Genomic DNA, 17,474 nt, shown 5'->3' on the forward strand with positions numbered 1-17,474 from the left:
ATCTAACCACTGGAATTTTTGCCCATTCCTCAAGCCAAAACTGCTCCAACCCCTTGAAGTTAGAAGGGCTGTGTTGGTGTACAGCAATTTTCAACTTATGCCACAGATTCTCAGCTGCATTGAGGTCTGGGCTTTGATTAGGCCATTCCAAGACATTTAAATGTTTCCCATTAAACCACTCCAGTGTAGCTTTAGCAGTATGTTTAGGGTCACTGTCCTGCTGAAACATGAACTTTCATCCCAGACTCAAACCTCTGGCTGACTCAAACAGGTTTTCCTTCAGAATTGCCCTGTATTTAGTGCCATCCTTCTTTCCTTCAGTCCTAACCAGCTTTCCTGTCCCTGCAGATGAAAAATATCCCCACAGCATGATGTTGCCACCACCATGCTTCACTGTAGGAATGGTGTTCTCAGGGTGTTGGGTTTGCACCTCACATGGTATTTCCCATAATGGCCAAAAAGATCAATTTTAATCTCATTTGACCAAAGAATCTTCTTCCATGTGTTTGGGAAGTCTGCCATATGCTGTTGGGAAGACTCCAAACATGTTTTCTTAAGCAATGACTTTTTCTGGCCACTCTTCCATAAAGCCCCACTCTCTGGAGTGTACGACTTAAAGTGGTCCTATGGACAGATACTCCCATCTCCACGGTGGATTTTTGCAGCTCCTTCAGTATTATCTTTGGTGTTTTTGTTTCATCTCTGATTAATGCCCTCCTTGCTCAGTCTGTGAGTTTTGGTGGGTGGCCTTCTCTTGGCAGGTTTGTAGTGGTGACATATTCTTTCCATTTTGCTATAATGGATTTAATGGTGCTCCGTGGAATATTGAAAGTTTGGGATTTTTTTTATAATCCAACCCTGATCCATACTTCTTCACAACTTTGTCTCTGACATGTTTGGAGTGCTCCTTGGTTTTCGTGTTGCTTGTTTAGTAGTATTGCAGAGTCAGGGTCCTTCCAGAACAAGTTGATTTATACAGACATCATGTGACAGATCATATGACACTTTGCATACAGGTGGATCTTATATTATATGACTTATGAAGTGAATTGGTTGGACCAGCTCTTATTTAGAGGTTTCATACAAAAGGGGGTGAATATCTATGCACACTCTAGATTTCTGTTTTTTTATATTAATTATTGTTTGTGTCACAATAAAACAACAGTTTGCACCTTTAAAGTGGTAGGCATGTTGTGTAAATCAAATGGTGCTGACCCTCCAAAAATCCATTTTAATTCCATTTTGTAATGCAATAAAACAGGACAAACACCAAGGGGGATGAATACTTTTGCAAGACACTGTAAGTTCCTTATACTGTTCCTTATAGTGTCTATTTGGTAGGTCGACTATGTTCTAGGAAAGCATACAGACTTTAAAGCCAGAACTCTTCCTCCCTCTGGTGACCAAAATGAGACAATACTCACATTTTCATCTTCCCATATAAACGATGGTGTCAAACGCATGCATAAATTCATCTCATCTCATTATCTCTAGCCGCTTTATCCTGTTCTACAGGGTCGCAGGCAAGCTGGAGCCTATCCCAGCTGACTACGGGCAAAAGGCGGGGTACACCCTGGACAAGTCGCCAGGTCATCACAGGGCTGACACATAGACACAGACAACCATTCACACTCACATTCACACCTACGTTCAATTTAGAGTCACCAGTTAACCTAACTTGCATGTTTTTGGACTGTGGGGGAAACCAGAGCACCCGGAGGAAACCCACGCGGACATGGGGAGAACATGCAAACTTCACACAGAAAGGCCCTCATCGGCCACAGGGCTCGAACCCGGACCTTCTTGCTGTGAGGGAACAGCGCTAACTACTACACCACCGTGCTGCCGCATGCATAAATTACAAGAAAAATTTCAAAAAGAAAGGAAATGGCCTTAATAGGAGTTAAATTAAAAAAGACTTTAAAAATAGTAATATTTATTTTTCCTCATTAAGGAATATGTGTAAGTACAATACTTAATAGATTATACTTTATATGGGGGGGGGGGGGGGGGGGCACGGTGGTTAGCACTGTCGCCTCACAGCAAGAAGGTCCTGAGTTTCAGCCCCGTGGCCGGCGAGGGCCTTTCTGTGTGGAGTTTGCATGTTCTCCCCGTGTCCACGTGGGTTTCCTCCGGGTGCTCCAGTTTCCCCCACAGTCCAAAGACATGCAGGTTAGGTTAACTGGTGACTCTAAATTGTGAGTGTGAATGGTTGTTTGTCTCTATGTCAGCCCTGCGATGACCTGGTGACTTGTCCAGGGTGTACCCTGCCTCTCGCCAATAGTCAGCTGGGATAGGCTCCAGCTTGCCTACAACCCTGTAGAACAGGATAAGTGGCTACAGATAATGGATGGACTAGTTGAATCAGGTGTGTTACTGTAGGAGCAAGGAAGACTAAATGTACAGGACTGGTGGTTTTCCAGGACCAGGGTTGGGAACCTGTGGTCTAGAGATAAGGAGAACATGGCTAAAGCTTGTTAGATATATTTGTCAATGGAATTAATCACATGAGTGAACAAGTTTGTCATCTACATAGCATTGCTGCATCCAGAGTCCAGGGTCCAGGGTTTGATCATGAGCTTGGAGTTCACATGTTCTATGTGTCCATGTAGGTTTTCGTCCAGGTTCTCAGATTTCCTCCCACTTCCCAAAAAATATGCTGGTAGGTGAATTGATCTATGCTGAATTAGGGTTAGGCGTGAATTAGGGAAGCCATGGCCTAATGGTTAAAGAAGCATCTTTGGCACCAAAAGGTCACTGGTTCAATTCCTTGGACCAGCAGGAATGGCTAAAGTGCTCTGAGCAAGGCACCTAACCCCCCAACTGCTTCCCAGGCTGCTCTAGGTATGTTGTATGTTGCTCTGGATAAGAGCATCTGCTAAATGCCATTAATGTAAAAAATGAATGTGTGTTCTTCCCTGTGATGGACTGGAGTCCTTGTGTCTCCTTCTAATCCTGTGTTTTCCTCTAACCTACAGACACATTCATATGTGGGCTAAATGTTTGTACATCAGACAGCAGTGATTTTTTTTTTCTAATACTAGCTTTGAAAGAAATCATAAGAACTATAAAACCTTCAGGCAGTGAATATCTGATACACATGATGGCATGTTGAAATGTCAATCCCTGCTCTTATTTGTGCCTGAAGAAGACACAGCAAAGCAATAACATATTAACAGATACATTGGCTGGTACAAGAAGCCTGTTTTTTAGCATGGCCCTTAAAGTTAAATAACAATTTCTACTGAAATGTAAGTGGTGAGTATACAAGAAGAGTTTGATGAACTAATTTGTTTCAGCCATAAGACAATACAGGGCAAACTGGTTTATGGTTTACTATTAAAATTTGGTCACTTTTTGACTCTTGTCTATGTATGTGCATAAAATAAAGCTTGGATTAGGTTTAGGTGACACTGTAATTATGATATTTTCATGAAAAATGTTGCTAGTTTGAACAGGATAAGTGGCTACAGATAATGGATGGATGGATGTTGCTAGTTTTAATTTCTGTTTCTCCAGGTGTTGGTCTCAAATCTACACCCCTGTTATAAGACAATCCTCAGTGATGGAGTGGTGTGATTGTGGAGGGTTGTTACTATCCTTAAGTTGATTATTTTCCAATAACAGCATTAACAACTTAATTGCTTTATGCTTCTTATTCCCAGCAACTGCCAATAATGTACAATGTAACAATGTAATAACAATGTAGTGTTATGATATGGTGAAAATTGAGTTCCTCTGATGACTGTTCTCCACTGCAGAGTATGCTGCTGTGGTCTGGGTGCATAGTTACCACACCCCAGCCATCGATACCGTGATCAATGACACCTTGAGAGTTATCTCTGGATTCATGACTCCCACTCCCTCTGCTATGCTGCCTGTTGTTGCAGGCATCCCACCTGCCAGCATCCAAAGGAACCACCTGGTTCTCAAACTCGTGGAGAAATCTTGTACTCCGGTCAGCCTGGTGCCAAACATCAGCGAAGTTAATACTCAACCACACCTTAACCGCAAGCACTTTGTTGTATGTGCTGCAGAGCTTGAGAACTGCAGCACCCCCACCCCTGATTGGGTCACGGATCAGCAGTGCAAGGAATGGGAGGGTGCTACCGGTAATTCCACTTTGTACAATTATACCCCTGAGCCCTTCACTAAATCTGCTGGGCACTTCCTCCTACGTCCTGCCTGGGTCAGGCTGAACCATCTTTGCATCGGTTGGGGGAAAACTCAGGCCTTCCTTCACACCATTGGCACGGCAGCTTCTGAAAACTGCTCCTGTGGTGCCCCCCAAACTGTCAGCCACCTACTTGAACCCTGTCCTGTCTTCTGTGCCCCAACAGAATCCTGGGGCTAAAGACTCTTGATGGCCCCACTGTCTACTGGCTCTCTCGCCCTGACCTCCCACTGTGACTCTTGGTCTATTCATACGAACGATAGCAATTACCATATAGTTACCGTCCAATATTATCAGACATAACTAATCGATATCAATTCGTGGTAGTTTTAGATTATTTAAAACTAAGGAAAGATGCTCATCGTTGCTATTGAACTATACAATAATTATGTTTACACGAGTGTGCAGAGTAAGAAATCGTTCAGGTAAAAAAAGCATATAATGCAATGATACGTTGCATGCTATGAAAAAAAAAACAATATTTTTTCATCAGTATTTTCCCTGAAATGTGTTAGTAATTAATCCCACATTGTTTTTTTAAAAAGTAAATCAAAAATAAGCACTGGATAAAAACCCATCTGTCTTATGTAAATAAAGATACAAATTTTGTTACCAGTGATCAAGTGTTTATGAGATATGTTGCTTTGCACTTATGATGGGGTTCCCTGTGGTGGTACACATACATTGTATGGTCAAAGCCATGCATTACCATATTCTCTTAAGTATGGAGCTCTGCTCTGCTACAAAGAAACTGCAGCACACTCTGACCTCAAGACTGTTTATAGCTGCTATAATGTAAGTCATAACAAAAACTAACTTTCACCTTCATTCCACAGCATTCAATGTAATTATAACCTACTTTAAAAAAAAGTATAATGTGCTGTTCTTTATTTAATAACAAATGTATGGGATCACACCACCACATTTTTGATTACTTAAATATAGCATGTCTCAAAGTACAACCCCGATTCCAAAAAAGTTGGGACAAAGTACAAATTGTAAATAAAAATGGAATGCAATAATTTACAAATATCAAAAACTGATATTGTATTCACAATAGAACATAGACAACATATCAAATGTCAAAAGTGAGACATTTTGAAATTTCATGCCAAATATTGGCTCATTTGAAATTTCATGACAGCAACACATGTCAAAAAAGTTGGGACAGGGGCAATAAGAGGCTGGAAAAGTTAAAGGTACAAAAAAGGAACAGCTGGAGGACCAAATTGCAACTCATTAGGTCAATTGGCAATAGGTCATTAACATGACTGGGTATAAAAAGAGCATCTTGGAGTGGCAGCGGCTCTCAGAAGTAAAGATGGGAATAGGATCACCAATCCCCCTAATTCTGCGCCGACAAATAGTGGAGCAATATCGGAAAGGAGTTCGACAGTGTAAAATTGCAAAGAGTTTGAACATATCATCATCTACAGTGCATAATATCATCAAAAGAGTCAGAGAATCTGGAAGAATCTCTGTGCGTAAGGGTCAAGGCCGGAAAACCATACTGGGTGCCCATGATTTTCGGGCCCTTAGACGGCACTGCGTCACATACAGGCATGCTTCTGTATTGGAAATCACAAAATGGGCTCAGGAATATTTCCAGAGAACATTATCTGTGAACACAATTCACCGTGCCATCCTACGATGCCAGCTAAAACTCTATAGTTCAAAGAAGAAGCCATATCTAAACATGATCCAGAAGCGCAGACGTCTTCTCTGGGCCAAGGCTCATTTAAAATGGACTGTGGCAAAGTGGAAAACTGTTCTGTGGTCAGAAGAATCAAAATTTGAAGTTCTTTATGGAAATCAGGGACGCCATGTCATTCGGACTAAAGAGGAGAAGGACGACCCAAGTTGTTATCAGGGCTCAGTTCAGAAGCCTGCATCTCTGATGGGATGGGGTTGCATTAGTGCATGTGGCATGGGCAGTTTACACATCTGGAAAGACACCATCAATGCTGAAAGGTATATCCAGGTTCCCATCCAGACGACGTCTCTTTCAGGGAAGACCTTGCATTTTCCAACATGACAATGCCAAACCACATACTGCATCAATTACAGCATCATGGCTGCATAGAAGAAGGGTCCGGGTACTGAACTGGCCAGCCTGCAGTCCAGATATTTCACCCATAGAAAACATTTGGCGCATCATAAAACGGAAGATACGACAAAAAAGACCTAAGACAGTTGAGCAACTAGAATCCTACATTAGACAAAAATGGGTTAACATTCCTATCCCTAAACTTGAGCAACTCTCCTCAGTCCCCAGACATTTACAGACTGTTGTAAAGAGAAAAGGGGATGTCTCACAGTGGTAAACATGGCCTTGTCCCAACTTTTTTGAGATGTGTTGTTGTCATGAAATTTAAAATCACCTAATTTTTCTCTTTAAATGATACATTTTCTCAATTTAAACATTTGATATGTCATCTATGTTGTATTCTGAATAAAATATGGAATTTTGAAACTTCCACATCATTGCATTCCGTTTTTATTTACAATTTGTACTTTGTCCCAACTTTTTTGGAATCGGGGTTGTAGGTTTATAAGATTACATATGGAACTGAAAACACAACCAGGGTAAGAGAGTTATTCTACATTTGTGCACTTTGTTACCCATTTTGCTCTTTTAATGGTTGAATTTTTAAGTGCCTTTCTCATGGATTTAAATATGATTGTGAATAGTACCTAACAGGATTTAGTATTCAAACTTCTGTATCAGATAGATTTTAATGGAGGAAGAGTAGGAAATGTCTTCTTTCGCAGGCACTCCAACTCAGCACTCAGTATGGCGATGTCTGTATCTTGTGCTTTGGCCACATCCACAAGTTTCCTCCTCTGCAGGATGTTTTGATAGTGTTGCTTAGCTTCACGCTCTTGCTCTTCCTCCATTGCTGAAGACACAGTCGTAAAGTTGTACATTATAATTATTGTTTAAAATACTGTCAATTTAAATTAATTTAAATGTTATTTACATTTTAATTTAAACAGATGATATGGCCAAAGGTTTGTGGACACCTGACCATCACACCCATATGTGGATCTTCCCATAACTGTTGCCACAAAGTTGGAAGTCCAAGTATGCTGTTGCATTAAAGGATATGGGACATGAAACATAAATGCACGCTATATCAGTTTCTTTCCATTAAAAATATGAATTAATTGCATCAACAAAGACAAAATCATCTATTAAATTCAGCAAAATCGTTATATTCGTGATGATTATATGGCATTTCTGCTCGACTTCCGATATGCATTTTTTGCAACCGGAAGAGCCGCTGTCACGTGATCATACGTCACAAAAACTTTCGGGCACAGCACAAGCGGGTAGATGAATGGAGAAGTGGATGACAAGAAAATTGTTTTTATAGTCTTTAAAGTACATTGGACATCATACATTGGACATCATGGTGTATTGTGCTGCTTATGGTTGCAATAATTCCAATGGGAAATGCCCTGGAGTAAGTTTTTTTGCATTCCCCAAGGACCCGAAGCTGAGGAAAGTGTGGGCTCACCTGCGCATGCGCAGTAGGCTTGGTAGGACAAATCCAAGAGGTAGGATAACTTTACAGAACACCTGTTGAAAAAACTTTGCACCTACTGTTTCCCACAAACTGTGTTCGGACCATTTCACTGAGGATTCTTTCAACATTAATACTCAGGTACTGAGCGATATTAATTCATGAAACATGAAACAGGAAGTATAAGGATGAGAAAAAAAACAGTTTAAATCGGGAAGCTGCGCACATTTGCGCCAGGCTGCACAAATGTGTGCAGCTTCCCAATTTAAACTGTTTTTTTCTCATCCTTATACTTCATGTTTCATGTTTCATTTTTTTTTAATCGGATCTGCGTGATTCAGCCGTGAAAAAGGCGGCATCCGCCGAAAGGTGCGCTGTTTGCATCCCTGCACGGAGGCCAGGGGACAGGGCAGGAATATTTTTGTTGATATGAGTGATCCGGTGCGATTTCGCGACCCCCCTGTTGAAGACCTCTGCGCTAAGCGTCTGAAAGCCGAGGTAAGGATTAGTATTATAATTTTGGGTGTATCAGTTATTGATTATCATAATTCTGACTCGTTTCGCCATTTTGAATGTTTTCATCTCGGACTCTGGAAGCATTGTATCTCAATCAAACTCGAAAAATATCAGCAAAAAAAAAACTAGCTTGCAACAGACTTTAGCTAGATCTATGATGAACTTTCAATGTATGATACAAAAATAATACTTCTTTCAACAGATCATTAGCCTTTGAGCAGAATTGTTTTTAACTTACCAGGAAGCGTTATCGAGCCGACCGCTTTCAGTTTCATGAGGGCTGAATGAACTCTCACTCTCAGAATCATCTAACCCGTCAGAGTAAAGACAAGATCTATGTTCATGTGAATTTCCAGCTATCGGTTTGAATTGATAGGGTCTGACTTCACATCTCTGTGAAACATCGGGAATATCACTGTCGATGGTGTCCATTTCGGTAACCTGTTTACATTAGATTCCCAAGCGCTGGCTCCTTGGAAAGTTTTTGTGACGTCACGGGTCACGTGACCACCTAGCTCATTAACGAATCCTTGTTTTACGCTGATGTATAAAAAAACTTGAATAATGTGATGATTTTCACATTTTTGATGCCCTGCAGTGATTTAGATGGCATTTCTTATGTCCTTTATACATAATTATCTCATCTCATCTCATTATCTCAAGCCGCTTTATCCTTCTACAGGGTCGCAGGCAAGCTGGAGCCTATCCCAGCTGAATACGGGCGAAAGGCGGGGTACACCCTGGACAAGTCGCCAGGTCATCACAGGGCTGACACATAGACACAGACAACCATTCACACTCACATTCACACCTACGGTCAATTTAGAGTCACCAGTTAACCTAACCTGCATGTCTTTGGACTGTGGGGGAAACCGGAGCACCCGGAGGAAACCCACGCGGACACGGGGAGAACATGCAAACTCCACACAGAAAGGCCCTCGCCGGCCACGGGGCTCGAACCCAGGACCTTCTTGCTGTGAGGCGACAGCGCTAACCACTACACCACCGTGCCGCCCTACATAATTATGCCCAGGTAAAAATCCATGTCCCATATCCTTTAAGAGTTCCTTTCACTGGACCTAAGGAGCTGAAATTTGTTCCAGCATGACAAAGTCCCTTTATGGACCAATGTGAGGACCATTAGAACATTGTTTGCCAAGGTTAGAGTGGAAAACCTCAAGTGACCTGCACAGAGCTCTGGCATCAACCCACTGAACACCTCTGGGATCAACATAGTCAGCTTGACTGTGCACCAGGCCTTCATCATCAGTACCTGATCTCACTAATGCTCTTGTGGTTGAATGGCAACTTTCCACAGCCAAGTGCCAAAATCTAGTGGAAAGACTTCCCAGAAGAGTGGAAGTTTTACAGCAACAAAGAAGGTACCAACACTATATTAATGCCCATGGCTTTGGAACGAATGAAAACAAGCACATAAGGGTGTGATGGTCAGCTACCCACATATATTTGGCTATATAGACCCCTTTCACTGACGTCACCTGAAACCGGAAGTAAACAGACCCTGCGCCATTTTGGAAGACCAACAAACTCGTGATTAGGGGGAAATAACGGCAGCGGTATGTGAACCCACGAGAATAAAGTGGAGTGGCAAACGACTTAAACAAACAAATCTGAGCTATTTAATTTATGATTTATTGGCCCAACAGTAGACTTGAAAGAAACCTGTGTGAGACTTGGCAAAAAACTGTGGATATAATGGATAAGTCTGTGCATGATCTGCGGACACTTTGAGGTAAGCAAACGCAAGAAATTCAGATTTAAAACATGCTAAATTGGCCCCAAGTTGATAACTGTATGAGGAGCAAGCCTCCCAGACTTCTACAATTTAATAATAATAATAATTTAGGATGGTTTGGGGCTTGCTCGCTGCTGCCAGGTTGGTTGTTGAGTAGCCTGACTGTTTTTTTTTTTCTTGCATGTGGTATCATTGTTGACGCAAGGTTGTTTTTTGAACATGCCAATGTGGACACGACTTCCCCCGATGAGTTATGACTTCAGACGCGATGCGTGTGTGGAGGTGTGGAGTCCGCGTGATATGTGCGTAAGATAGGCTTCTCATGTGTTTGGAGATCCGCGCTCCAAGACAAGCGCAAGCACCCCCCAAGGGAAAAAAAGGGACCCCCAAAAATATCGGCATAGTTCGAACACTGAGTGTAGGCACTGGGTGTAAACAACAAATAGTTTACAATGTCTGGGTAGCAAACAGATGGCAGAATTGGTGTCCGGTCCTCCTTATGTTTCCATTCTCCCTTGCCGCGAGTCTTATCATAGGGTCAAACCCATCAATCACAGCCAGTTTCTCCACATACCGTGCCCTTTCTGCAGCTGGTAATGTACTCACATAACCAGAATTATCATCCATCGTGTCACTTTACTCTCGCTCGTACTTTGTTTTATATTGTGAGTGCATGTACTTGGTCTTCTAATATGGCGCCTAACAAAATCTCGCGGCGCGGTGACGTCATGTGAAAGGGGTCTATACTGTAATAATACAGAAAATAATGTTTTGCTCCTTTCTCAAAATGTGCAATTAATCTACAGTATAATCTACAGTATAATCATCAAAACCAGTCAAATAAATACAGCAGGTATTACAAAGAAAGCAGGTGTTAGAAAGAAAGGGAACTTTACATTGTAGCTACAACCATGAGTCGATTTATCAGATTCACCTTTCATACAGGTGACTTTTGTAGGTGTAAACTTACTGACTAGCCCAAAGGTTTACACAGAATGGGTTTGGGTTTATAATTAAAGCTACTCTCTCTTTTAATATTTTAAAGTTTTCATTTAAAAAATCCAGATACCTGAGGACTCATAGATGTTAAATTCTTCTGCGAGAGTCAATTGCGTGTTGGTCAACTGCGGATCTAAAGCTGTATTTTTCTCTTTCTTCACCTTTGCTTCTCTGTTCAACTCCATTATCTGCCTCTTATAGCTCTCCACATTCTTCAGATGAGTCTAGACAAAAAGCCAGCAGTTGACTCATGCAGTAGTGAGAACATGCATGGATTTACTTTGATTTTAACTCATTCAGAAGAATGACTTGTTACCTTCTCTTGTAACATCATTATCTTCTCTAGAGTAGATATCTTCTTGGACATTCTGTTGCCATGGTCTGACTCTGTCAGGTACTTAAAATTACATACTCAGTGTCATTACATGTCTAGACATTCAGACAATATACTAGTTGCCTTTTTTAGCTATATCCACATTGTAGCTACAACCATGAGTCGATTTATCAGGTTCACCTTTCATACAGGTGACTTTTGCAGGTATAAACTTAATGACTAGCCCATCTGTTGCTATACAAAAGCTTCCCAATGAGGCAGAAAGACAAACTGTTTACAGTCAGAAGGTATACTCATAATGTACACATATATGGTAGAGCTGTCTGATAAAAGATAGATGTATCCTATACATTGTCAACTCACTGCAGAGATCATATTGATGTACAGTTGTTGGGGCAATAAATGTTAAACATCAGGCAGGCAGATGTCCTGACACTACACTTTACAAAAAATTAATTTGCACTTCTGCCTCAGGGAAGGGTATCAGCTGCATCACTGTATTTCATAGTAAAGAGTTTTACAAATGAATTACTCAGGCAGGGAAACGTTCCATTCAAGAACATCCACACGATGCATAGTTCTGTAACATACCATCACCAGAAACACATTCAGGCTTTACCTCCAGGACGTCCTGAGACACATAAAGCATCTGAATGTCTCTGGCTTTGTTTTCAAGATCTTCTATTAGCTGACTCATCCTCTTGTGCTCCCATTCCTGCTGAATAATCTCTTTATGAAAGTCTTTGCCCTCCACCATGCTGGCAATCTTCTGCTCTCCTAGAGCCTGGAAGAGATGCTCTGTGTTACACATTATTTGCACCCTGTGTCACACTATGGTTCTGTATAAGTTCTCAAGATATGAAATGTTAATAAGCATAAACAGCAAGAGTAGAGTAGAGTGTAATATTAGTCTGAGTACCCTGATGGTTTTGTTCAGCTCCTCCACAACACTGCGGTGGAGCAACAAAGAGTCTGAGTAGTCTGCAGTCAAGTCTCCAGTCTCCAACTCAACCTGGCCCTGTTTTAACACGATCTGCACCAGAACATCGAGGCAGAACCTGGTCTTCTCTTCTCGCAGGCTGAAGGGAATTTAATATTGAGTACACAATAGTACGAGTATAAAAACTGTAGTTCTGAAAGGTTCGCAAATGTTTTACAACATGAACAAATGATTGAATAAATCCTTAAAATATTCCTAAAGAATATTTATAAAGCCCCTTTTTGTTGTTGCTATGTTTTATGACAATATAACATCATGATTTAGCACCATTTTAACCTTGTTCCTACATACCATAGACATGTGAGTGCTTTGAATATTTCTCCGCATGATACTAACATATCAGAAACATCCACAAAAATCAATTTCTTACCAAGTAAGATCATCAACAAGCTTCTTGATTTCCATTTGTACATTCTCCTCCTCTTTTGTTCTCGTCTGCATAAATTTCTGCATCTCTGCTAATGTCAGCGCCTGAATTTTTACCTAACACAGAAAGTGAAAATACAGAACATGCTTTGTCTTTATTTTGAGTGGGATGTTTTGGATCACTGCAATGTTCCATTATTATCAGTTAACACTGTCATTTCGTAAGATTGGCTAATAAAATACACATGGAGGACTCAAATTGATGGTCGATTTAAAAAACTAGATGACCACTTCTTTAGTAAGAATTTTGTCACAGGAGGCATTCTCAGCAAACTTGTGCACTTTAATAGCCATTATTAAGATCATTTTCTTACCTTCTGCTCACTCTTCACTTTGGTCCTCCTAGCCAGACAGCATCTCTGCCATATGGCTGGGTCCAGACCCTCTGGCATGTTCTTTGGTGCATCTAACCCCTCCATGACCTTCATCACCTGTGAGAATCCTTCTGCTGCTTGACTCAACATGGAAGATTCCTTAAACAAGCTTGTCTTGTCTGTCTGTGCCTTCATAATCTGGATTCTGAGAAGGAACACATTCTACTGTCAGTGAACCAAATGGTAGTCAAATTAATCTATAGTCACATCGGAAAGAATATCACAAAAGATTCTACTTTCAGCACCGCCATGAGTCACAGCCTGCCTGCATTGCTCTCCGTTCTAACATAATTTTTTACTGGTTTTGCATGCACCTTCCATGGTTATTTGTACTAATGTTTAGGCTTTCACATGATGTGGATAGGAAAATGACTGTTTTTCCTCATTGTGGGAATGTTTTTTGGACCACTTTCCCCATCCTGATGGGACAGCCATGGCCTAAAGGTTAGAGAAGCAGTTTTGGGACCAAAAAGTCACTGGTTTCCCAAAATTTTCCCCTTCCTCTACATCCATTGTTGAAGTGTCCGTGAGTAAGGCACCTAACCCCCAACTGCTCCCTGGGCATGTCCCACTGCTCTCTCTCTCTGTTCACTGCTTCAGATGGGTAAAATGCAGAGAAACAAGTTCACTGTGTTCTAGTGTATATATGACAAATAAAAGGTTCGTCTTCTTCGATAAGTTAGCTATATCAGCAGTATTTTTGCATATGTACACTTATAAGAATATTTTTATTTTATTGTACACAAGTAGGCGGCACGGTGGTGTAGTGGTTAGCGCTGTCGCCTCACAGCAAGAAGGTCCTGGGTTCGAGCCCTGGGGCCGGCGAGGGCCTTTCTGTGTGGAGTTTGCATGTTCTCCCCGTGTCCGCGTGGGTTTCCTCCGGGTGCTCCGGTTTCCCCCACAGTCCAAAGACATGCAGGTTAGGTTAACTGGTGACTCTAAATTGACCGTAGGTGTGAATGTGAGTGTGAATGGTTGTCTGTGTCTATGTGTCAGCCCTGTGATGACCTGGCGACTTGTCCAGGGTGTACCCCGCCTTTCGCCCGTAGTCAGCTGGGATAGGCTCCAGCTTGCCTGCGACCCTGTAGAAGGATAAAGCGGCTAGAGATAATGAGATGAGATGAGATGAGATGTACACAAGTAATAATGGACTGTTGTTTCTCTGCTGTATATTTATTATTTACTATTTACTGTTTGATCTCAAACTCATTAAGAAGACAAGAAACTAGTCCACTAATTATCTTTTGATGAGGCACACCTGTTAATTGAAAAGCATTTCAGGTAATCACCTCATCAAGCTGGTTAAGATAATAGTGTGCAAAGTGTCATCAAGGTAAACGGCAGCTACTTTAAGGAATCTAAGATCTTGTTCTTCTTTTGGCTGCTCCCGTTAGGAGTCACCATAGCGGATCCATACCGCATATTTGATTTGGCATAGGTTTTACACTGGATGCCCTTCCTGATGCAACCCCAATCTATCCAGGCATGGGACCGGCACTAAGTATGCACTGGCTTGTGCAACCCCAGTGGCTGGGTATTTAAGGAATCTAAAATATATTTTCTTTTGTTTTTAAACTTTTTTGTTGACAACACAATGCCATATATGTGCTATATGTTGTTTCATAGTTTTGATGTTTTCAGTAAGGGGCAGCACAGTGGTGTAGTGGTTAGCACTGTCGCCTCACAGCAAGAAGCTCCTGGGTTCGGGCCCAGCAGCTGATGCGGGCCTTTCTGTGTGGAGTTTGTATGTTCTCCCAGTGTCAGCGTGGGTTTTCTGCAGGTGCTCACAGTCCAAAGACATGCAGGTTAGGCTAATTGGTGGCCCTAAATTGACCATAGGTGTGAATGTGAGTGTGAATGGTTGTTTGTCTGTATGTGTCAGCCCTGTGATAACCTGGCAACTTGTCCAGGGTGTACCCCGCCTCTCGCTCATAGTTAACTGGGATAGGCTCCAGCTTGCCTACGACCCTGTACAAGATAAGCGGCTACAGATAATGGATGGATGTTTTCAGCATTGTTCTACAATGCAGAAAATCATCAAAATACAGAAAAACCTATGAATGAATAGGTGTATCCCCACTTTTGATTGGTACGGTGTCTCATCTCATCTCATTATCTCTAGCCGCTTTATCCTGTTCTACAGGGTCGTAGGCAAGCTGGAGCCTATCCCAGCTGACTACGGGCGAAAGGCGGGGTACACCCTGGACAAGTCGCCAGGTCATCACAGGGCTGACACATACAGACAAACAACCATTCACACTCACATTCACACCTACGGTCAATTTAGGGCCACATATTAGCCTAACCTGCATGTCTTTGGACTGTGAGCACCTGCAGATAACCCACGCTGACACGGGGAGAACATGCAAACTCCACACAGAAAGGCCCGCATCAGCCACTGGGCCAGAAACCCAGGAGCTTCTTGCTGTGAGGTACCACCGTTGGTACGGTGTATATTATTTTTTTTTAACCAAATATGCTCACTGTTATTTGTATTGTTTTGAGCAAATTGCAAAAAAAAATCCTTTGGGATCAGTAACATTTTATTGTATTTTATCTTATCTTTATTTATTGAAGGATCTCTATTTTTGAAAGTACCTGGGTCTGCGCTTGTAAAGCTTGTACAGCTGGTCAACCATGTGTCCAGTGACATCACTAAACTCTTTGCGAAATCCACTGTCAAGAAGCTTTCAAAAGGAGAAAAGATGTCAGAGTATATCTGATATATTACCAAGATCAATCATAGTATTATGATTACGGTAGTTTAGTGACAGTGATCTTACTTTATCTTGTGCAACAGAATGCTCATACGTCTCTCGAAAAGCTTCTACCTCCTCTCCGAGAGTAATTAGAGTTTTCCCAATTTGATTCTGCCAACAGAGAAGAGTGAGTCATACACAAAAGCATTTTAGAGGACATGAAAAACAACCTCATAGCCAATATAATTAACATGCCACACAAGTTTCTTCATGCACAACTTGTCTCATTTTTAGGAGCACGATGAGCTATGTGCATCACTTGTTTCACCCTTTTGTTCAAAGTTCACTACACCCAAATGAACTGCACAACTGACAACAGGAATGTAACAAAAAATGTACCTGAACAGTCTGTGCCTTCTCCAGTCTGTAGCTCAACTCTTCCTCTCTGTTGAGTATCGCTTCCTCAATCAACAAGGATTGGAACAGATTGCTGATCTTTAGCTCTTCCTGAGGTACAAAAGTTATTATCCATTACTTGATATTGTAAGCTTACATACTATGCCTATATATTATATACTATGAGGTAAATCAACTTGCCTGGCATAAAACCATGTCTAATTTCATTTTCCTTTCTAACAACTTGCTCAGTCTTTCATCAAAGGCCTGAGTGGCATCTTTAATGGACACCTGCAGTTTCTTCATTTCTCCCTCCAAAGTCTGGGACCATAAATGATAAATGTTCAAATATAATAACATACCTATATACAATTGAAGCTTAAAATGTTGTACTCTTGACAAAGGAGTATTTGACTTAGATGTTATAACACCACAGTGCATATGACAGTGCTGCTTCTGATCATGTGTCTAGTAATGAAATTAGAACAGACCTCTAATATTTTAAGGAACACAAAATTAAACAGATTTTTTTTATCCAGTTATTCAGCACATTGTACATGTACAGAACACAATTGCACATTCCTTATGAGAATAATTTAATGGCTAATAAATCACACCTTTCTATATTTCTCCTGTTCTTCACTGAGCTCCTTTAATTTACTTTCATACTCTTTGTAGCATCTTTTTTCCTCCTCTGTCCACTGGAACTCAGGCTTATCTATGAACTCTGGTGGTGGCACTTCCTTTAAGTCAAATAAAACAATTATTCAACTGTTTAATATTATTGTATTCTAAATGTTTTGTGCTAAAATCAAACTGGCTACTATACCATACTCAGGAGGTCCTCTTTTTTGACCTCAAGCGCTCCACCCATCATATCATCCAAAGCTCGCTCTCTGGTTTTGTCCCCCTATACAGGGGAAGGGGAGACATGGGCACAATGTCAGGATAAAGTTCGACAAGTTCTGAAGGAAAAAATGAAAATGTCTGCTGTGGATAACATTCGCATTGTGAGATGTCATAGGCTTGGCACAAAACAAAATCTCTCTAAAAGACCTCGGACAATTATTGTGAAATTTCACTAGTATGGTGATCGGGAAAACGTGTGGAATGCAAGGCATGAGCTGAAAGGGACTAATGTTTTTGTGGATGAAGACTTTCCAGTTGCAATACAAAACCGCAGGCAAATCCTGCGACCTATCCTCACTGAGGCACGTAAACAGGGAAAAAGGGCAACACTCAGTGTAGACAAGCTAAACATTGATGGCCATAT

The 17,474-nt window shown here is 41.3% G+C and overlaps 1 protein-coding gene across 1 annotated transcript in view; it reads right to left on the minus strand.

Annotated features, from left to right (window-relative positions):
• Window positions 1–6,898: 6,898 nt before the first annotated feature.
• The window catches only part of LOC132895891 (cilia- and flagella-associated protein 43-like), a 53,787-nt gene continuing 43,211 nt past the window's right edge, over window positions 6,899–17,474 (minus strand). The window contains 13 exon segments of the mRNA XM_060936641.1: window positions 6,899–7,074; window positions 11,043–11,196; window positions 11,289–11,369; window positions 11,926–12,090; window positions 12,226–12,385; window positions 12,677–12,789; window positions 13,047–13,251; window positions 15,705–15,793; window positions 15,890–15,976; window positions 16,205–16,312; window positions 16,403–16,522; window positions 16,819–16,944; window positions 17,031–17,111. Coding sequence (XP_060792624.1) covers window positions 6,899–7,074; window positions 11,043–11,196; window positions 11,289–11,369; window positions 11,926–12,090; window positions 12,226–12,385; window positions 12,677–12,789; window positions 13,047–13,251; window positions 15,705–15,793; window positions 15,890–15,976; window positions 16,205–16,312; window positions 16,403–16,522; window positions 16,819–16,944; window positions 17,031–17,111 — 1,665 coding nt within the window.

Source organism: Neoarius graeffei, chromosome 13, assembly GCF_027579695.1.
Source record: "Neoarius graeffei isolate fNeoGra1 chromosome 13, fNeoGra1.pri, whole genome shotgun sequence".
Classification (NCBI taxonomy): Eukaryota; Metazoa; Chordata; class Actinopteri; order Siluriformes; family Ariidae; genus Neoarius; species Neoarius graeffei.